The 22,354-nt window shown below is 40.2% G+C and overlaps 1 protein-coding gene across 1 annotated transcript; it reads right to left on the bottom strand.

Annotated features, from left to right (window-relative positions):
- TRMT61A (tRNA methyltransferase 61 homolog A (S. cerevisiae)) lies at window positions 1–20,098 on the bottom strand. Its single transcript, XM_009583662.1, has 3 exons — window positions 19,738–20,098; window positions 9,885–10,151; window positions 1–685 (listed from the first exon to the last, which is right to left on the bottom strand). The coding sequence occupies exons 1-3, from the start codon at window positions 20,066–20,068 to the stop codon at window positions 357–359; spliced, it is 927 nt and encodes a 308-aa protein (XP_009581957.1). The 5' UTR covers window positions 20,069–20,098; the 3' UTR covers window positions 1–356.
- Between the last annotated feature and the right edge of the window lie 2,256 nt (window positions 20,099–22,354).

The following is a 22,354-nucleotide window of genomic DNA, read 5'->3' as shown; positions in this document are numbered from 1 at the left end:
GTAATTCAGAAAAGAGGAGGAAAAAATCCAACTTACTTGCAATTAGTGTGCTGTTTGTTTTGCTTTCTTATCAGGAGAGATCTTTATTTTGCACATTCCAGTGAATGGCCATTCGCTATTAATTTATCTTCTTTCTGACAGCAAGTGGAGCACCATTCCAGAGTTTCAACATTCCCTTGATGCTGCTCTGGTTAATGCTTGTGTGCTATTTAAACAAAGCATATTCCAACCAAATCTGACTATATATGGAATTCCCCGACAAGTAAAAATTTGGATGCCTTACAAAAAAGAACCATGAAAACAAAATACACACACAAACACACAAAACACTCCAAACTGCACAAACTCAACATGTACTAAAACAGGCTCTTGGTGGCAAAGGTCAGGTATCCAGTGTGACCGACCATCTCCCTGAGTGGCACGCCGCTTTTGAACTGCATAGTTCCTTGCTGCAGATTAGCACATGGGCTACCTCGGTTTGATGGGTTGCTGCTGTCAAAGCCAGTGCTAGAATTCTCCTCAGCTGCTTTTCCAAGGTCAGGGATTTGCAAGCTAATTGTCCTTACATTGTACACTCGGAGCAGAATTTCCAAGGTGTTAATCTCTGTAAAACCATATTCTTCCATCGCTAGGCAGGTTCTTTGGACTTGTTCGATGCAGGGGGAGAAAGAGCAGATGCGGCCACCTGCAAAATGAGCCAGGTAGGGGAAAAGAGAGCAAAAACCAAAATTAAGACTTTTTATCTTTTTTCACATGCACATAGAATTACTATTACACAGACAAAGTGAAAACATTCTTCAAGAAAATCTCCATGAGGCAACTCTGCGTGTTTGAAGTGCGCAAAATCAAACATGGATGACTCTACATGATGCTTCAGACCCTTTAAAATTTCAAACAGCAAATTCATTCATCTTCCAAATCCAGTGTCGCCCACCACATTTGTTCATGATAAAACCATTAAAGCTGATCTCTTTCGAGCAGCAACTCATTTAGAATCACTATCCATTATTCTGGACTGAGGCACCGAACTGAAGCTGGCACCTACACAAAGCTAGAAGTCATTTTCCACACACTGGACGGAGTTGCCTTCATTAGAATACAAGCGTGCGTGCACACGCACTCTGACAAAAGCGGCTGTGTTTATTTGAGAACGATGGTATGCGTGTACAGAATAAAGTAATCTCTCCAGGCCATAGATGGAGTGCTGTTAAGGCTTTACCCTTTTAGTCAAGCTGACTAGTGCGTCTCCTGAGCATTAAAGTTTACTGGATATCACATTGGGCAGTTTTACAGCAAATGCCTCAAAACTCTAGGATAGGACTTTTAAGTCATAAACTAACACTTATCTCCTTGTCTGTGCACAGTTCAGATTTTTGATTCTAAATACAGAGTATTAATAGGCCCCCTACAACTTTCTGCGTGCCACAATGTCACCTTAACAGCTGAGAATAGAATGATTCAGATTTACTCTGAAAAGCCACAGCCAAATCAGATCAAAGAATTATAAGGACACTGTCTGCCATAAAGCCAGGGCATGTGCTTTCACCCAGGACACAGTGTCTCAAAAGGCAACTGCCCTTCCTGAAAAGCTTTTGTGCTGGGGGAAGGAACACTGGGCAATGCAGCTTCAGCTATTGTTTTACTTACTACAATTAGATGAAAATGCTTGCTGACCTGATTTGCATTCCTTCCCAGCCCTCTCCCAGGCTCATCCAGTCAAGCCTTCCAACACCAGTTGTCTAAGTAGTTAAAGAACCCATGCAAGTGAGAGCAAAGCATTCTGCTAAAAATAGAGGCTATGCTGGGACTATGTGAAGCCTGCTTTATCTCAAACTCCTCTTTTTTTTCCTTTTTCGTTTCTAAAGTCACATCTCTAAAAAAAGAAAGCATCAGGTCTGAAAGCGTCACTGTAGCACTCTAGTTACTGTGCAGCAATGATGTGCTGGGTACTGACTGGAGAAGAACACTTTCCATGACCATTAATCCACCATACACTAAGTAGGATTTAATTTGAGTCCTGAAATAAAGTCTCTACAGCCAGGGGTTCTTATCATGCATCTTCAGAACAAAGTACCCTGGACAAGTAATTCCGTGGAGTGACAATTAAAAAACAAACCTAATAATCACCTGCAAAATTAATGCTGGTATGTGTCATTATTAGCCAACTTTGTTGATGCCGACTTAATTGCACACCCAGCCCGCTAGCTCCCATGAAATTAGATTTCAGGATGGCCAGTGCTACAAAAATGATTCTGAGTCAGACAGCTAATCTTTTCTGGCCAAAGCAGTACACACTTCTACCATGTTTGTAGATGTAAAAGAGAAAAACTCAGGAAGAAATTTCTGTCACATAATTAGAAAGCTACTATGATGCACATGTTATAAAGAAAGATGTTATACTCTTACTGCGTAGGGAACTGAACAAATGTCTAACTTAGCTAAATGTCAGTTCACAATAACTCTTTGTCTGCAAAGCAAGAATTTGCAGAGACCAGAGACTTACTACTATTTCATTCAGGCTTTTTGTTTTTGGTGGTTTATATTGCAATAAAAATGAGAAATATATTTATATTTACATTTACAGTAAGTCTGTTCTTATTTATTCTGACTACAAGGGTTTAAAGACATATTTAGGCTTTCGAATTCACATGCTCTGGATTTACAGTCAAAAACTAAGAAGCCCGCACACAGCTGTTGCCATACAAGCTGCAGAGCCGCCTACGGTTCTTGTCAAGCCTTCAATTAAAGGCAGAGCACCCTTCATTTTGCCTCGGGATGGTCAGCCGAGCATAGCATGTCAACACCAAACTTGGTGATGATTTATCAGATTTCCTCCTCGCAAAGCGGACTGCTTGGGGAAGTAGGGTTACAGAAAATAGGCTTTCAAGCCGCTTGGTAGGGAACAAAGCTCTTGCTTGCAATAGATAATATCCAGAGGGGAAGCACAAAAAATAATCTTACTTTACTTACTGCACTGCTGGAAGCTTCTCAGGTATGAAGAGTGAGAAAGCAGTGTAACAGCTGGTATTCCATATAACTGAGAACATCCAGTGGGTTTTAGTAGTTCTGCCAATTTCATTTTTTCCCTTTCATACCTATTGTTCTGGCTATTATTATACATCCCTCCCAAATAAATATACCTACAAATAGGTTAGAAGCAAAACCACCAAGCACTTGTCTTTATGGATCCTAACAAGTGGGAGAGGGGTCTCCTCTGCTTTTTCCTGTACACACCATTAGGCAGGCTGGATTTGACTTGCAGGCTGGACTTGTTTGATTAAGCAGATATTAAAAGAAGATTGGAAAGCTACAATTAGCAGAAGGTTGGAAGGCAAAAATGAAACTGCAGTTCCAGACTGCGACAGGCTGTTTAAAATAGAAAGATTTGGGAAGCTTCAATTGCCATGGTGTGTTTAGACCAGCAAAAAAAGTGGACTCTGAGCAGCAGAAAACCAGCACTCAGAAGGACATGCTCGTCTGTTCTAGGAGCAGAGACGCCGTCATCTTCAACAGGCCAGATGCTTCTGAATTCTCTACACTGTGGGCTGCCCTCTGTACCCCCGCTGGATTACCAGCTAGGCAACACCCTTTATGTCACAATCACTAAACAGATATAAATCTAGATTTCAGCATTCACAATTCTCAGATTCTCTAAGAGCCCTCTTGTCCTTTAGCCATCAAGAGCCATTTAGGGCTTAAATGTCTTGAATATGCATTGCTTTGTCTTGCCATGCCAAGGATTCCTTGGTGAATGAAGAAAAGACATGTACTCCCTCCCTGCTCGCTAGGGCACACTGCTCTGTCTGTGGATCACAAAGGGATGGACTAGACCAGAAAGCAGTGAAAACAACTGAACGGAAACTTTTTAGTACAAACTGAGTTTGTGTTCTTTCAGAGCTCTCCTTTTAGGAAAGCTACCGTTCCTAAATTTGGTTAATGAGATCTGTGTGTCATCATAAATTGATATAGTAATTATCTGAGATTAATCCTGTTCACATTGGGAAGCTGTGTGAGCTTTTTGATCTGAAGAGCTGTCTAAAATGTGTTTATTCATGTATAATGCATCTGACAAGTGCTACAGTTGAGGAGAAGAGAATAATGAGACTGCATGAAAGACTTAAAATTTTTTTCTACCTTCAATTTTACAGGAAGAGAGTTAGTTTGAAACATTTAATGGAGAGGTTAAATCTCTCCGTAGGCTGGAACAAGCCCACACAGTCCTGGCAGTCATTGTAACCAGCAATAGGGTCGAAAGGATATGAAAATTGAAGTACAATTCAGACTGGAATGATTAGAGAAGAGAGCTTAAGGGAAGGGGGAAATAAAAGAAGATTTGTATCTACATAGCCCTGTAGGTTTTAACAGACAGTATCTAATTAGTAATCAAGGGACACACCCTTGCATCTTTACAAGAGGTCAGGCCCTTGAAAGTTGCTCCTCCTTCAAGAGCAGTTCCTGGTATGTTCCTGTGCAACGCCAACGACCGATTTTGTTTCTGGTTTGTCTGAGCAAGGGCTAACACCTCCACCAGTTCTATTTAGATAACAACTGCATTAGGTTTCAAGTATGGAAAATCTGGCAGTGCTACCCAATTGACAAGAACTCCTGTGCATGCTTACGATACAGAAAACATGTCCAAGTTATGTGCTCTCACTTCTGTAAGTTATAGTATGTGTCACAAGTGCTCTGACACGTTTTTTCATCATCCCAATATTACTCAGAAGATGCAAAAAGAACATACGTAGTGCAGCACCATTACGTTCCAGGGAAAAGGGCCTGTAATTTTAGAAATTATTCTCTGATGTAAAGAATACCACACAGCATTTTTATCTCTGGTAAAAGAACACAGTTCTGGGTTTTGGGACTTCAGTGCATTGTCATAATTGGAAGATTACGTTACAAAGATCTCATGGAACAAAAAAATCACACAGGCATTATCATTATGTAGGGGTGAGGCAGGAGAGTCACTGAACAGCATCACCGTGGCATTTACTCTGTGCTAGTAGGACACTAAAAATACTGCCTCTGTAAAAGGGGACAGAACGTCCTTTAAGTGAGTGTGCTCGTGGGCGATTTGATGTAGCTTCCCTGACAAGTGAAATTAGAGGATTCGGCTGTTGGAAGAAATTAAAGGATGTTTCTTGATTCAGAAAAGAAAATTTTCTCCAAGTCACTTGCCAGCTCATTAATAGGAGCTTGATGTGATTTTCTGCAAATGTGATTTTAACCTCTACATTTGTAGGTGCATCCTTCAAAAGGAATTTATTCCTGCTCACTATTATGGGCTGGCAAAAGCATGCAAGAAGGCAATTAAAAAAATAGTTGGCTCCAAATTGGGGAAGAAAACCTAACAACTTCCTTTAAGGATCCTTTCATTCCAAACTACTTCCTACAAACTGTGTAAAGGCCAATAGCTTTGGCCAGCATTCCACAGCATGGGTTACAATGCAGGAATCCTTCTGCTTCACTCTTGACAAGTGAGAGAATCACTTTTACTTCAGGCCAGGCCCATTGTGTGCACCTGGCCTACCAACCCCTGACAGACTGGAGCTAGGTTAATGCCCTCCAATGAGACACAACTACTGGGGCTGGCTCAGCAAACAGCCAGTGCTTGGGAACCCGATGAAGCTGCTTTGTGGATTAGGACCCAGTCCTAGATCCTAGCGGGGCAGCTTTGCACTAGACCAGGTGGCCCCTCAATGTTGAGAGGATATGCTTCAATTTAGTTTGTTGATCTTTAACCTCACCTTGAGTTAATTCTCCTTCGAATCAAAGCAGGTACCACACTAGCAAAGGTTGGTGCTGACATTTTAGCAAGCACTTATTGCTTCATCATTTATTCCAAAACAACCTCCTGGGGACATGAGAAGCGTTGATACCGGCTTGAGTACCACCTGCATGGGTGGAGGACGACAGCATGCTAGACTGCGAGGCTCCACTTCCTGCCCTAACACATTCCCTGTGTGTTCCTGAGGTAGCCCGAGCCCAAACAACATCAAGCCTTGATGTCACTGCCCTCTTCTCAGTGTGATTCAGCCTGGGGTACTCCCTACCCAGATACCACAGGGGTGAGACTTGTGGCCAGGGATTTCAGCTGCTCCTCAAAGCCACACCTGGGCGGTTTAAAAACGGGACCATGAATAACCTCTAGGGCTCAAGAAAAATAGCCAGTGAGACTTTCTTCATGGATGTGGTATTCCCTGAAAGCTCAGGGGAGGAGGGAGGCAAGCCCAAATGAAAGTTGAAACTAGCTAAACCAGGCAATGCCTCACCTGCACCACAGGCTACTGGGAGTATGAGATATTATTTATTCTCTTACACAGCATCTGCAATAACCAAACCTGGCAGGTTAGGACAACAATCAATGGCTAGCTAAGGGGAAAAAAATGCAAACAAGACTAGTTTTAAGTCCACTGTGTACAAACGAAACAAATACAAGACTTTGGAAATGAAAACCAACTACTGCTACAAAGAGCAAGTACTGCTGAAGGGCTTCTGTGATGGCAGGAAATGCAGAGGCCCAAACAGGGAGATGTTCACAGGGAACTTTCCCTGCAGAGTTTTGGGGGGAGACCTGACAGCACCATGTTACCGGATTCAGGTGATATCTCAAGGATCACAATTTGACAAACTCATAATTTAAGGGCTTTATGATGCTCAAGAGGGAGTGGCAAGTCTGAATTTAAGAGTAAAATCTTTAAAAGAAAGGAAGGAAATAAAAGAAGGGTGGTTTTAATAATTTTGTGACTGAGACTGTTAATTTAAACACCACCAAGGACCGATTTATCATGCAGGAGGCCAATCCAACCTAATATATGGCTGTATTTTTCCATGTCCCTACCTGAAAATTTAAAATCTGTATGAAAATTATTGTAGAAATGGGTTTCTGCCTCATATTCCACAGCCTTGGAAGAAATAGGCAATATTTATGAGAGTAGAGTAGGTGGGTGCAGAATTATATTCAAAGCACTACAGTATTCAGCTGTGAGATGACTGTGAGTCAAAAGTTTCAGGGCATTTAAGAACTGTAGAATATTTAGGATATATTTGTTACCTCACAATTTTTTCATTTTCTTCATTTTTTAAAATTTAGCCTGAAAGGGTTAACAGCAACTTTGCAAAAACCACCAAGGTCAGATATTGGGAACAGCAGCTATGACTACAGAAAAGCATTAATCAGCAGATGCTGCAAAAGAAAAACAGTGCAGGTCTGGAAATGAAAGCAAGTTCTGCAGTGCAGCAGTGCCCGAGAGATACTAAAAGCATTTCTGCTGGAAGTGTGACTGGTGAAACCAGCACAGAAGGATGCAGCTGAGATGCAAGCCTGAACATCAGCAGAGCACATCACCAGAAAACAAGAACCTTCTAGTCAAAAACCTACTGTGCCATTTTATTCTTTTAGCTCTTCAGAGGTTGGAAGTGCTTTAAATGGGAGGCCAAACTACTGTAAGTAGTGTATTTACAGCATACTGCAAGGCATAACATGAATGATAAATGTACTCTGTAAAGAGGATCATTAACACTCAGCCTACTAGGAGCTGCAACTATTCAGGATCTTGAGCTTAAGTAGGAGAGAAAACACTGATTTGATAAGGTTTTGTTAAGGTTAAGAACTCTCTCTTACATACTGTCTCAGCTGAACAGTCTATAATGAATATTGTGGTTTTAAAGAGGAGGCTAGCTGATGCTATATATTGAATTTACTTAGCTCTAATTTCATTCAAAGTACCTTGAGACTTTAGGGAATACATTACCACTATCTGGCAGTACAGCTGTGATATTTGCATGGCACATCACAATAAAACCCACAGTGTGAATGGTTCAAATGTGACCCTGTCCAGATGTGAGAGAGAGGGCGTGGAGGGAAAAGAGTGGAACAACTCATTTTCTCCAGTGATGCTTTATCACTATACTAACCCTTGGAACAGCGGTGAACAACAGCAGTAAGTGCACAGACTGTTCTTACTGCAGAAGAGCTTTAACTATTTGAAAACAAAACAAAGGAGCACTAAAATAAAGGGAAGCAGTTACAGATATCCTTCTATCATATTTTAGATTTTACAGCAGTAAAAAAAAACCACAACAAAACTACCCACATGATTTGGAATAAAACAGAAATGTGTGTAAGTTTGTACCTATTATTACTGCAATCAATTATGTTTTATATGAGAAACAGCTTTTGTTTATACGCAAATAGCAAAATAAAAAAATGCCCCCAGCTCAGTCAGGTACTATGAACCCCAAAAGATGAGTCTTAGACCAATACCAGATCTCAGACACTAGTGGCTGTTTGCAGCAAAAACTGCAGCAAGGATCAGCAACTTCGCCTTTTGACTCGTACATGAACTGCATGATGCCACTCCAGAAACACAAAAATGTGGGATTTTAAAGTATTATTTATATTGCCTAAGCAGATGTAACCATGTAGCATAGCACAGAAAAGTACAGCCAGATGGTATGGCCAGTTTGGGACTATAATACCTTTTCTAGGATTTCAAATAGTGGAGTGAGACAAGGATTCAAAACTCAGAACTGTTCAAGCAGCTCTGCTTAGTATTCTAAACATGCACCACTTAAATAATTCAAATTGGACTGCGCAATGCAGTGCCTTCTAAGCTGGGAAGTCAGCTGAGTGTTGTGCTCACTAGATTAGATAATTGAGCACGGGAAGGGCATCGTACAGTGCAGTGAAAATTATTTTTTTCCCAGGACACACTGGAAAGCAGCTACAAATTGAGCTGTAACCCTTGCAGGTACAGAGTGCTAACAAGTCTCTCTTTATTTATCCACTTTTTAAAGAAAGCATGTGTTACATTGGTATCAGAAAGCTTTCTAGAAAATTTTCAGTAGTAGCTGAGGTAGCCTAACAGCTGGGCTGGTCCTGACTGAGCAAGGTAATGCACATTCAGTGACCTTTAAGAACAAGCTTAAATCCTGCGATTTCAAGAAGACCTAGCAATTCACTTAAAGTCAGGCCTGTGATTACACATTTTAACAAAGAAATTATGTGCCTTGGCACGTAATCAAGTTTTACTAAACTCACGTCCCAGCACTCCTTCTCTTCATTAGAAAAGTCGATGGATGGAAGTGATGTAGATGGAAGTGATCTGGCACAAGTTAGTTCAGCTCCACACTAGTATAGCTACACTAGTGTAACATTAACTAGGGGAAAACTTATTCTGGGATAAAAGAATGATTTATTCACTGATGCTTATTTTTCAATAGGGAAAAGATTTATAATAAACTGACGAAATCCATCCAATACCTCAACAGCAGTTCTCACTTGCTGTCACAATCCCGGAATAACTGGCATAAGCTAGAACAGCCTTTATGTTCCATTCCCACTGCAACCAACGGCAAACTTCTCATTAGCTCCAACAGCAAAGATTTAAGGCAGAAATTGGCAAGCATATTTAAGTGTAACCACGTTTTCTTTAACATTACTGATGGGGTGCTCTGTTAAATAGGTCCAAATCTGCAATGATTGATGTGAAGTGTGTCTGAACACCTTTTATACAAACACCTTTCCAGTGAATTGCCAAAGAAATTTGCTTTCAGCATTTATTGTTACTGCTGCTTCCCACACACCTCAGATCTAGCAAAATGCACTTGACAAAGGTTCAAAGGGTTTTTTATAAACTGCCCATGCTAATTGTAGCAGCTAGCACAGGCCTGTAGGAAAAAGCTGTTCTTCTCCTTTCAAATCTTCCACTGTAAATTGAAGACCTCTTTTGAAGGTTTTTCAGCCTTAGAAATGCCTAGAGACTTTGACATTTGAGAACAGTGATCACACAATGGAAGCGAGCAGATCTAGCGTATGGCTCAAAAGCAGAGATGTGTGCATGCACAGTACTTCCTGAACAGAAAGAGGTAAGTGCAGTTACCTTCAGCTTTTAACGCTGACTTTGCATGTCCTATGGCTTCCCATGGAGACGGAATATCTAGGAACACAGCATCTGCAATGTTTGAGACACCAAACCCATTTTTGCAGACGTCCTGGTTGATCACAGTGACCAGATGCTCCACCCCATGCTCCCGAAACTCCTCCCTGGCCTTCTCGGCCCTCTGTTGGTGGAACTCCACTGTGTACAAGTGCCCTGTGGGAGCCACTGTCCTGATGAGAGCATGGGAGAGGGATCCGCTGCCCGTACCTAGAAAAGACAAACAACTTATGAAATACCTTTCGATAGTGCTAAACATTAGAACAAAGGTCTTCTCTATTAGTCCTCTTGCTTGGAACACTTACTCAAAACCCAAATGAACAGAAACCATTGGTTAAACTACTGAAAGAGAATGAGTCCTTCCTTCACAAGGAGAGAGAGAGACTAAATGACCTAGGAAACAGTCTTCAGGGTCCTCAAAGCATTAATTAAAAATCTGGCAAACTCAGGACCTGTCCTATCTCCCTGGAGTAGAAAAATAATGCCAAGGGTCAGCTATAGCTCTAACAAGTGCCACAAGAGAACACAAGGAAGTCAATGCGACAGGAAAAATTCAGGGAAATTAACCAGAGAGTTTTTCTCAAAGTGCCAGACTCTTGTAGAATGAAAAGAGATGAAAGCAAATTTTAACATATTTTCAAAACCTTATACTTCATTAAAACAAAGAAAAGATGTTGGCAAGGGTCCAAGCTTGAAAATCCTATTGACATCCATGCAAACAAATGGCATTCAGGATATAGAATCTCTTTGCCCAGGCCTCTTAAGAGACACTGGCCACCCCAGCTCCCACTGAAATTATCCAAAACTAAGGCCTTTTGGCTCCTTGCAGTCACACTGACCAAATGACCTGATTTCGCAGGTGACTTACATACATACACACCTACACAATCTTAACGAGGTCTAATGAGATCCATCACATACCTGAAATTGTACATAGGTAGAATTACCATGTACAACCAGGGACTAACTATTAAAACACATATTTTTTTCTTTGTTTTAGTTTGATAATTTAGGAGACTTATTTTTAATGATCCATTGGCATATTAAATAGATGAATGACTAATAACCAACGTTTTCACTGAAGAAAATACCCATATACCAATGCACATTGCAAATTACTCACTCAAGTGGCATTTAACAGAATAACCCCCCCGAACTCAAAACCCTACAGCAACCCCAAATTATCCGTGTTTATTGATTTATAATTCTGTACTTGGAACATATTCCTCCTGTAAAAAGAAAATCTATTTCTAGTTATCTTCAATGACTGTTCAGGCTAAATTTCAGCCTGAAGCAAGTTCTTTCAACTAACATAAATCTTAAAAAACTTAAAAAAGGACAGAACCTGAGCAGTGGTGGAGAAAGCTCAGAAACTAGTAGAAAGGAAATTAATTAGGTGACACAGGGGCTGGTACAGCCGCTTAATTGGAGCGATACTTTCCATAATGGTACAGGAAGTCAGCATTTACTCATGGATGCAAGGTTCTTGCCCTCTAGTCACGTAAGGGGAGAACCATTGTCGTGGCACTGTATTTAATCTGACAGCTCTGAAAGGGGAGCCATTCAGACTGTAAACAGAGCTCAGGGCCCATGTTTGCCACCGGATCAACCAACTGCACTGCGGAATCAGCACCTCTCCTCTGCTTCCCTCTGAGAGGGCTCTGACCCCAACGGGCAGCCTAGCACCCTCCCCCCAGCTTTAATGGGGCAGATTAGTCAGGGAGGGAGGACCTACAGATTTTAGCACTGGCCTCAGAGAGGTCCAAGGGAAAAGAGGAACCGTGACACACACATTTATTTAAAGCGAAAATCCATGCATCCATGCCAGTATTAAAATAAAGCAAACAAAAGGCAAAAGACAGTTACATGTGCGCACATAAAAAACTATATGGTCGTGGCACCTCTAGGCTCTAAATGTCAACATAAACTTTTCCCTGGTCAAAAGAAGTAATGGTAGCACAGTAGCCATGTTCTTGTAAAAATTCAATGATATATGTGCATAGCAAAGAAATAGCATTTCATTGATTTTTTTTTTTTAAATGACAAGAGCAGGGAACTATTGTTCACAGGATGCTAAAATGGCTGAAATTCTGCGTTTACATGTCATGCCAGAAGGCAGGATTGCACAACTGAGAACTTTTGCAAACTGAAGGAATTTAATTATTTTACCTCGCAAATGGGTAATGTTGCACGCTTTCTGCATATTTCTCTGCTAATCTAAAGGGGTGAACAGAAGGCCTGTCAGCACAGCTGGGCTGTAAGCAGAAGGCTTGTGCATGTATCCAGTCTCCTTGTTCTTTTATATTTTTAATCACTTTTCTTTTAAATCTGCTCTTAAAAACACCACAGAAGATACTGTTTGTCTCCTTCCTAGGAAAACCCATTAAGATTTTTTGGCTTATTTTCTGGTACTCTTTTTTTATTCACAAACACTCCAAGCCAAACCCTGGACTAAAACTAGGACGCTGGAAGACACCACTTGCAGGCATATTACAGACTGAGCTTTTGTTACAAAAGGTTGCCAGGCATTATTTATTGTTGACTGGCTACCACAAACATGAGAATAATACATATGTATCACATTTTAACATATCAAATTCTATCACACTAACATCATTAATGAGAGTATTTCTGAAGGTGCTGCCTGCCTTCTCTGTGACAACACTCTCAAAAATGCAGGAAACAAAGATGGTTATGAATCACCCACCATTGTAAAATCTTTCCTTGAAGAGATGATAGATTCTGAACCCAGTCCTGTGAAATGTCGACGACCCTCAACTCTCATGTGCCTGATAGTTCAGCACGCTTGATGTGATTCATTAAGAATATGAGGGTCTGACAGTTGAGCATGAGTCCATGCTCAGCACAACCCCTAAAGCCCAATCAGCACTGTTTACAGAAGGCAGGGGTTCAATCCTATCTTTCTCTGATGTTGTAGAAGGGGAAATGAATGTTTATATTCACCTTCACCCCTGGAAATCTGCAACATTCAACATTTGAGCCCTCCTGCCACCTTCTCTATTCCTTTTCAATTTCTCTCTGTCCTTATTTCAAAATCGCCACTGAAAAATGCAGAATTCAGCAAAATGTGACTCAAAGAGTCTTAGGCACCAGCTTGGAATAAGTTCTAGTCAGGTTCAGGTTTCCTTGGGAAATGAAAGGCATCCTTAGCATGATAGAGAATCAGTCAGGGAAGCAGCAAAACGCAAGGAGCACTACTGAAACATGAACTAGAATGCTATCAAACCTGAAATATCGTAGCTGAATTACCTGCATACAATCGAACCAAAAACCTGAATGCCCAAAATTAATATTTTGTATCAGAAGAGGCACGTTAAGAAGTGGATGGGCTTCAATAGATTTTCATTCTCATGCAGCGAATTGATCCTGATTTGGCCTAGAAAGCAGAAGGTAAAACAATTTCTAGAACAAACACAGCTTAGAATTTTTACACCAGGATGCTTGCCTTTCTGACCGCTTGCACTATAAATAGCCTTAGAAACTGCTTGCTCTCTACCACAGGACAATGCCCATTTAACTAGAGCGCATTAATCATGAATGGACTCTACAGAAGACAGGTAAAACAATAATAATTTAAACTGTACTGAAGATGTTCTTAACACGTGCTGTTTTAGAGCTCACTTAGGTGAGCACTTAGGTTGTTACTAATGCCTTTGGAAAATATGATGCTCTTTTACATTGACTATTCTGTGATCTTAAACATCTTAGTCAAATAGCAGACATCTGCATTGCAGGCATTTAATGAGACACCACAGGGTCCCCAATATGCCATACTCAAAGCTCAAAATCTGAAGAGGAGGCACCGTGTAGGGGATCAGCATGTAGACTAGGGAAGTGGGCCATCTCAGTCCAAAGGCATGAATTAAGATCCTGTGTTAAAACCACGTGAGTTAGGTGGCTAATGGCCCTGCAGATCAATGTAGTATCCTTCCCTTCTTCTTGGGCTCAAGCACACTCTGTTCTTCTCTGATATATCTAAGCTCAGGGGAGTGTTTCTACCCTCTTCTAAGACAAGGAAAACGTTGCAGTTTTAGAAGGATTTCAACCCTAACAAATGGACACCTAGATGAAACACTCTAGCTCAGCACCTACTGATATTTCCTTCTGATTTGTAGACAAGAAAGCATTGATGAGATGAACTCCCCGATCATTCCCCTGACCTCCAACAGATCTGTTCTTCTCACTCTCTGCTTATTCAAGTGACAGGTTTTCCACAGAGAAGCCTCCACACACCTCAGCCATCTTGAGACAATGATCACGTTAAGATTGTTCCTCACCTTTTCAAAGCTGCAGTAGACAACATCTATGCTATTTCAACACAGTACAGATACATATCAGAACACTGTCAAGAGAAGTATGAGTGTTACCACAGTATCTAGCATAGCACTTGACTGATAACTGAATAAAAGAGTACATTTTTACACTGTTTTCTATTTAGTCTGGTTTTCTTATTGCAAAGGATATTTGTCTAACCTCCTGGAATCCCACCCATGCTATAAACATAAGTGACCTGATTCTGTGTTCCACTACATTTGCAGGATATCGCTTGGCTTGTCTTCCCTAAAAATTTTTCATCACGGGTGCTTCTTTTTAAAAAAGGAACTACATATTGTGATTTAGGACCTATAGGTGTTTACAGCAGTGCAGAAGCAAACGCATTTTGGAATAAAGCTGAAGAAGCTCTTAAGTGCATACATAGGTTCATATTGCTTGAAAACAGGAAAAGTGAAAAGTATGCAAAGTATTATTTAATACTGGGTCAATACAATATCTAGTAACATTTTAATAGAACTGAAGTTTCTGCTACAAAATTTGGCTACCTAAGATATTCTAAAATGAGTAAATACAACAAAACAATGACAGTGTTGCTGTATTTGTCTCCTAGCTACGCCACTTAGACACAAAAAATACTAAGACAGGTCATGAGTCAGCCATGAGAACGGAAGGAGCCTCAAAACTAAAGGAAAACTAATCTTTAGACAGAGCTAACAACTCCACAGCTAATATCTGTCAGGAAACACTGAACAGAGGAAGAGTTCATGTAACAGCAGAATCATTAATAATTTTTAGCAAATACATGAAGAGATACTAAGCATCTGATGGAAACTAACCCAAAGATCTTACTGTGAAAATAGTCAAGGGCACAAATCATGGTAAGACACAGCAAGAGCAGCGACAGAGAGAGGGAGGAGGAGAGGGAGGGAGTTTCAAGGAGATGAGCTGGCAGCTGAAAGAGGAAACAGCACAACAAGAAGTTCCCTTTACAGAAGATTAGCTCTTTCTCCTGCCTATCTGTTGTGGACACCATACTGAAACAGGCATTTTAGGCAGCAGGATGGAGGTCAGAGAGGGCCACTGCTCGCTGACCAGATTGAGGAGTTGGGGGAAGGATAGTAGGGAAGTTTTCAAGGCTGGCACTGCCTACAAAAGGAACGGGAATGTGAAGACTGAAAAGAATTTTTCCTTAGAGATTCAAGAGTTGGAGTTTTTTAGGCAGGAATCTTCTGCAGAACAGACATAATATTGTTAAGTTCAGAGCTTCAGGAGAAACTCACGTGGTGGTCAAGTGAAATGATAAGATGAAAGTGAGTCTAGAAAGTCTGGAAACAAATGCTTAAGGTTATGAACAGCATTCCTCATCAGCTGCAGCTCAGCCACAAGTCTGAATACATTAGAGTGATGCCTCATGTGGCTACAGTTTTGGTTCAGTTCTTCGGTATGTCAAGAGAATACTATGCTCTCTGATGTTTGTACTGATGAGGCCTTTCTTATACTTCAAAAGGTGCTATACAAGTACGGGGTTTTTGAATTCTTCTCTCAGTCTAACCTGGACAGCTGCTAAGAGGTAGATAAGGAAGACATTATAAAACATAAACTTAATTAGTATGAGCATGTTCCAAAATCAAATTAATACTTACAAACTGTGGTCTGTACTTTACACTAAAGATAGAGCTGCAAACAGTTTACATATACTTACGCCACAGAAGTTGTGAAGACATGAGCAGTATTTGTCAAAAAGTCTATAAGCACTTCAGAAGAGTCATAAGCATACAGCTGACTTGCTGGGACTCCACAATAAACTATTAATCATTTATTAAGAATCCATTAATCATTAACTCCACATTAATTTTTTATGAGTGTACTCTTAACAAAATCTATACCCAGGCTGTGAGTTTGAAAATTTCATAATTGTTTTTGAGAAGCTCTAGTGTTAGGCTGGCCGGCAGCTCTCGTTACTCCTCCTCAGAGAAACCATGAGGACCCAGAGTACGGTTCTCAGTCTTCAGAAATCCAGTCTGTGGGCTCAGAAACCCATTGCTTTGTGGCAATGAACAGGGTTTAGCAATTTTTAATTTGGGATTTAGCTGAAGGGAAACAAAAAATCCAATTAACATTTTTGCTCACGTGAGTCTGATTTTGCTGAATACTGAAGGATCAGTGGGATGGTGGTTAGAATACTTTTGACTAAATTACATTTTGTCTAAATACTATGCTCCATCGAAGCCAAAATATTTCTGAGATTTATCAGATTAAATGAGGTTTCACAGTGCTGTACTGCATTCCCTGAGTAATTCTGAGGGTTAGGACAGACACTTGTTTAGGTCTCACCAGGGAGAGAGGACAGTAAAAAAGCCTCGATACGTGGGGACTGGAAAGAAAAACAAAAAAAAAGGGTTCCACACACTTCTGTTTGGAAAAAATATCTGAAAGGTTTTGTATTGGTTCCAATGTAGTATAAAAATAAATGTAAAAACCCTAAAATCTGTTGTCAGATGGAGTTGTTATACTACAAGCAGCTGTAATCACTGGACTGAAAATAGCCTTGCCTGGGAAGTTGATATCAAGATTAGTTTTGGAGAGTGTGGAAACACAAAAAAAAAGATTCAGCTTATTCCTTTATCTAGCCAGTGTCTGCACATGCAATGAACGCAAATGGAATCGCAGTTATCTGATGAGAATTAAAGTTTCACACTATCAGGCCACCCACAGCAGGTATTTTAGCAGCTATCTCAAGTATCCTTTAATTCTGGAAAGATCTGTCTGTTAAAGACTGATTCAGAGTGGGGGATTCCTCAGACCAGGGACCAATGCTTTCAAGAGATCTTAGCTCTAGTAATGGTGCTAACAGTTTTTAAATCTCAACATACCTTTATAAATTAGAAATTAGCAGAAGACAGAAAAAGGATCATATTCCTACACCTCCATCATGAAACATCAGGCAGATGCTGAGTTCCCTTATAGCCTCAATAGAGTACACTTGGATCATTTTAATTATGCATGCACTGCTGGCAAGCTTGCTTTTTATGTATTTATTAAAGATGATTAAAAACAGTAAAAACTGTATTAATATGTTTATATCATTTATGACAAATCATGACTAATCAATTTAAACTGCATAATTCAAGCGATACAAAATTAAGCCTTCTGGTTATTCTACTGAATTTTTATAATCACACACAAAAGATCATTTACACTCATATTCACAGCATTACAACATGACCACAGAAGGTATTTCACCTTACTTTATCGATCCTTTCTTCATACAATTGTGGAGACTAATCCACAATTCTGCTTGCTTACACAGGGTAAATGCAGGGCACTCTTCCACGGTCTAATTAGTAAGATGAGGAAAAGAGCCTGGCCTCTTTACAGTGCCCGCTTTGCCAGTCCGTACAGCAACTATGTATATCCGTTCAATTTCAAATAATAAAAAAGACAGACCTGCATGCTAATTAATGCTCAAAATACATCTAAAACCAGCAGGATGCAGACTCAAATGTCATTACTACACCAGATATCCTGTCTTGTTTCTATTAATCGGCATTGGGCTGGTTCTGTCTAGGCCACACAAGGTTAATCTAGAACTAATGATTTTGGATCACTGAATACTGTCTAATTTAGGATGCCAACAAACTAGATTACATCATCACACTGGAAGCTCCAGTTGTCAATACCTGTAAAATTTTTAATTCAAATCACCACTTCTGGTCAGGTGCCAGCAAATTTGCAGTAAGATCTCTTGCTTCAAAGTTAACCGGACGAATTTGAGGCAATGCTCTTTCTTTATTTGTGATCAGTTAATCTTTCAAGCAATACAAGCACAACTATAGCAGTAAAACTGTTCACTTTTCCTGGAAAGCTGAAGTTATAATACTTTGACAGCATAGGCATTAAAATAAACCTGGGGACAGTTTCCCATTAGCCAAAAGGATTGTTTGTGGCTATGACTTTTGACTCGTAACATTTTTGGGAATCTGCATAGGTTACCTCATCGAGTGTTCCCATTTCTTAGCTGCTCAGATACATGAGCTTTTAAACATTTTCATCCTCTCTAGGTACCTTTGACATTACTGAAAACATTTTATGTGCAGCTCTGTACTTTAACATTCACCTATTCCAAGTGAGGCAGGACAAGGAGCAATTCAAATCTCCTCCACCCTGAATAATTTGCTGTGTTTATTTTTCCCATCCTGTCTAAACATAGCAGGGAGGCGAAGAAGTGAAGAGCTGCCCAATGAACAATACTGATACTTCCCATGACAACCCTAAAAATGCCTGATCATTCTACAAACCAAATTATAAACTCATAGGACCCAACCATTTTAACAGTACCAGAGGCTTCTGCGTATGGCTTTGCCCATTTCAAGTGCTGCTATACAGCAACCAGCTCCATACACCACCTGTTTCTTAATGGGTGCAACTGGATGCAGCATAAGTGGCGTTTCAGTTGTGTTGGAACGTGGTCATTATGCCTGAAAAGCTGCCCAAAATTATGCTTGGGTGGGAACAGGAAATGTTAAATGCAAGAAAATGCAGTGCAGCACAACCTCGTCATGCTGATCCTTTGCCATAACTATGCTTGAGAGGGAAGTGTATGAAACTGCTTCATAAAAAGACTCAAAGGAAACAGCCACAAAAAAACAAGGACAAACTACCTTAGTTCGTATTTTTCTAAACTACAGAGATGCAATCAAATCAAGCAAGCCTCATACTGCCTGCAGTAATAAAGTCATGAAGGCGTTATTATAAACTGTATCTAACGAGGAAAATATCTATTAATATAAAAGTTCACTCCTTACTTGCAAATTAAGCAAAATCATGGAAGCTGTATCAAATTAAACCAAGTTTAGGAAAAAACCACAGCCCTGTGATGAACACATCATCCATTGTATTATACAGCTACAGTGGTTTTGCGTGCAGTTGCAGTGCTACAAGTGGATCACACTTAGGAAGAGAAAGACTAAATATATATACTTACATGGCATCACATTATATAAATACTGCCAATTTATCTCCCTTATTAGTTCAACACCCTGTCATCAGAGTCTCTTTCACTGGTTCATCTCAACTATTTTCTCTCAAACTGCAAATTCAACGCCTGACTTTCGATTCAAAGCACGTATTTAAAAACATTTTTTAAGTACTGAACAACAGTTTCAGAAAAGGGAAAGACAAATTGTCCTGGTTCCGGCTGGACAGAGTTAACTTTCTTCCCAATGTTTATATATTTATTTTAAGAAGATGAACTAATCAAACACATACTCAAAGGTATATCCCTACATGAGGCCAGCATACTGAGGTAACATTACATGTTGAAGAAACAGCACCTCGTAACACGTGCACATGAAATAGAATTACTCAATGTGTAGGCTGGGAAAATTATATCACAATGGAAAAAAAATAGACTTTTTGCAAAATGTAAAGATAAGCCTGGTTTTTCATGAAAGTGTTGGTGTTACTTCTTAATAAAGGATTTCAACATATTAATTATTACCTGATTCGCATACTATGGAGCCTGGTTTCAGTTCTAACATCATGGTGATTATAGAGATGTCAGTGGAATACAGAATCTGCGTCCTATGCGGAAGATTCATGGTCCACAGTTCTGGAGTTGGATGAAGAATAAACACCCATCCTCCTTTACTGCAGGTCACTTTGGAGCCATACTTCTTGCCTATGAGGTCCGTGGAATGCCTGATGACCCCGTACTTAGTCTGAGTTACAGTGCCATGCTGGACTTTCACGGGAAACATGGATTCATGGCCCAAGAACACAATAGCTGTGTCACCATCCTTTATTGTATCTCCATATTCAACAAAACTCATTGTGACAGTCTTGTAGTTGGCTGATGGTTGTCACCTAGAAGAGAATAAATACGTCGAGACAGTTTTGCAGGATCACGATGGAACTGAAATTACAGACATAAAACCAAGTGATTTTATTTTCCCCAATACAGAACAAAAACACCACTGTGCAAATAAAACGTTAGCAAGAGAACTCCATGAAGTTCAGCGACCTCCCCCCCGCTGTACTCTTGATCCAATTAAAATCAATGGAAAGATCCCACAGATTTGAATATAACCAGTATTTTTCCCATTTTATGGTACATTTTAAAGAAAACTTAGGAAATACATCATAATTTACTCAGCCTGCTCCACAATACTACTGAGAAACTGGCAAAGTAGTATCAATTTCAGCATTTTGTTCAATTCCAGTTCACAAGCTCTCAGAGTATGTTGTTAAGTAGTACCTTTTATTTCCATCTGCTGGCTTATCCCTTGGTGATTTACAACATAAGACAACTGTTACTTGCCTATTAGGACCACTAACAAAAGTTTACTTGAAAGTTCTCCAAATGAAGGTTTAAAGATAGGATAAAGGTAGTATCGGCATTAATTTATGCATAAATTTGACTAACTACAAGGAAAAAAGAATACTGTGGCCCTTAATTTGCCATTGGGGGTGCAAAGTAATTGTCTGCAAAGTGATCTGTGCTGCAACTAAATGTAAACAACCGTTTCCAAGCTAATGCAAACAGTTGTATCACTTTAGCCCCATGGTCTCAGGACTGTTCAGAGAATTACAGTTAAATTTTGTTGTCTTTGAGAAGACAATCTAGAAGTTAGAAAAGTGGCTTACAGTGAAAGCTGGCATTGCCTTTCAGATACGGCAGGTTGATCAGTTCGTGCAAGGAATTGTTTAATGAAGTAATGGTGATCCCAAAGTTAGAAATTAAAGCCTATGACAGAAGGCTTTGAAAGTCAGATTTCTGGCACTTCTTTCATGAGAGAATTAAAAGCATTTAATTACATTTAATTTCAGAATAATGATTTGATTCTAGCACTTTTGTATTGAATGTGTAACAGCTTGGTCCTACTTCACTGTTTTCATTAAAAACTTTAAGTTCTCAAATTCTAGTCTGTTTTTGTTGACCAAAACACGTTGTAGTTCAATTTGCTGTTAAGCAGCTAGATTTATAATTTTTCCGCTGCAGTCACTGAGACTGATAAACAGATGTGCTTTTAGCCAAAACTTCCAAAGCTTACGACATGCTTATTGCATAAGGTATTCAGATGCCAAAGCAGAATAGGCCTGTCCGGACATATGGTGAAACAGTAAGAAGGGCATCCCATGAATTCAGAAATGTATACATACTGGACTTTATGAGACAGTACAAATGCTTAACCGTGTTTTATAGCTTGCACCTTCTGATTATATTCAGGTCTTAATCCTTCATAAATGACCCTTGTAGTTCTCATTCTAGATACTATTAATGCAACGTAGTTTTCAGCTCTTAGAACAGTACCGTTTGAAAGGAGCTTGACTGTAATCCATTTATTTCACAGTATTTAGACTGTAGTTACACCCATGTGCAAAAGCAACATTCCTGCAGCATGTCTGCAGGGACATGGAGAGAATTGTTGTCCCTTTGATTACTCAAACTGGCGTCCAGTTTCTTTGCCTTCCTTTGAGCCGCTACATTTACCACAGCTAATTTTCTCAACAGTGTATGCTGACATCCGAAGTGACAAATCTCTCAGGCTCAGATCTCACTTGACATGTTATATTCACTTGGGGTAAATTTGGGGTCTGTGAGGAGTTTTGGTAGTTTCTTTGTCTCCCCCTATGGCAAGAAGCACAGTGATCTACAAACACTCATTTTTATTCATTTTCAATCATTTTCCATTCCAGAGCCTCATGCACTATTGTTACATTTCTCTCCTTTACTCTCTGGGTTGCATGCAGATACAGTAATGCTTGGTACAGCATTACTTTTGCCACACGGTGCTGTGGAGTGGGAGTGGAAGGGAAGGTGAGGCAGTGCCTTGTGGCAAGGGGTTAGGACTTTTCTATGAGCTTGCCACGACTGCAGCGACCTAAACTCAATGACCCAGGCGATCCCTCGCAGCCTCACAAATTAAACCACTAAAATGATTCCGTGTTCCCTTCAACCAAAACCCAGATACACCTCTCCCTCTCCTGACAAGCTTCCACAGAGACCTGGCAGGCTGCCTCTTCCCTCTCCGAGAAGCCTGGCTGCTTGACACGGCAGCCGGGGGAACCTCCCGAGGGGGAGGAGGAGGAGGCAGGCGTAACTGCCTCATCTCCCG

This window comes from Fulmarus glacialis, unplaced genomic scaffold (genome assembly GCF_000690835.1).
Source record: "Fulmarus glacialis isolate BGI_N327 unplaced genomic scaffold, ASM69083v1 scaffold11228, whole genome shotgun sequence".
NCBI classification, from domain to species: Eukaryota; Metazoa; Chordata; class Aves; order Procellariiformes; family Procellariidae; genus Fulmarus; species Fulmarus glacialis.
The sequence above is the reverse complement of the archived record's forward strand: the minus strand, read 5'-3'. Positions and strand labels throughout refer to the sequence as shown.

Coding starts and splice junctions, on each gene's coding strand:
- TRMT61A (XM_009583662.1), bottom strand. CDS start 20,068: ATGAGTTTTGTTGAATATGGAGATACAATAAAGGATGGTGACACAGCT. Junction 10,152..19,737: donor CTCCATAGTATGCGAATCAG/GTAATAATTAAT, acceptor TGTCTTTTCTAG/GTACGGGCAGCGGATCCCTC. Junction 686..9,884: donor GTCAGCGTTAAAAGCTGAAG/GTAACTGCACTT, acceptor CTCATTTTGCAG/GTGGCCGCATCTGCTCTTTC.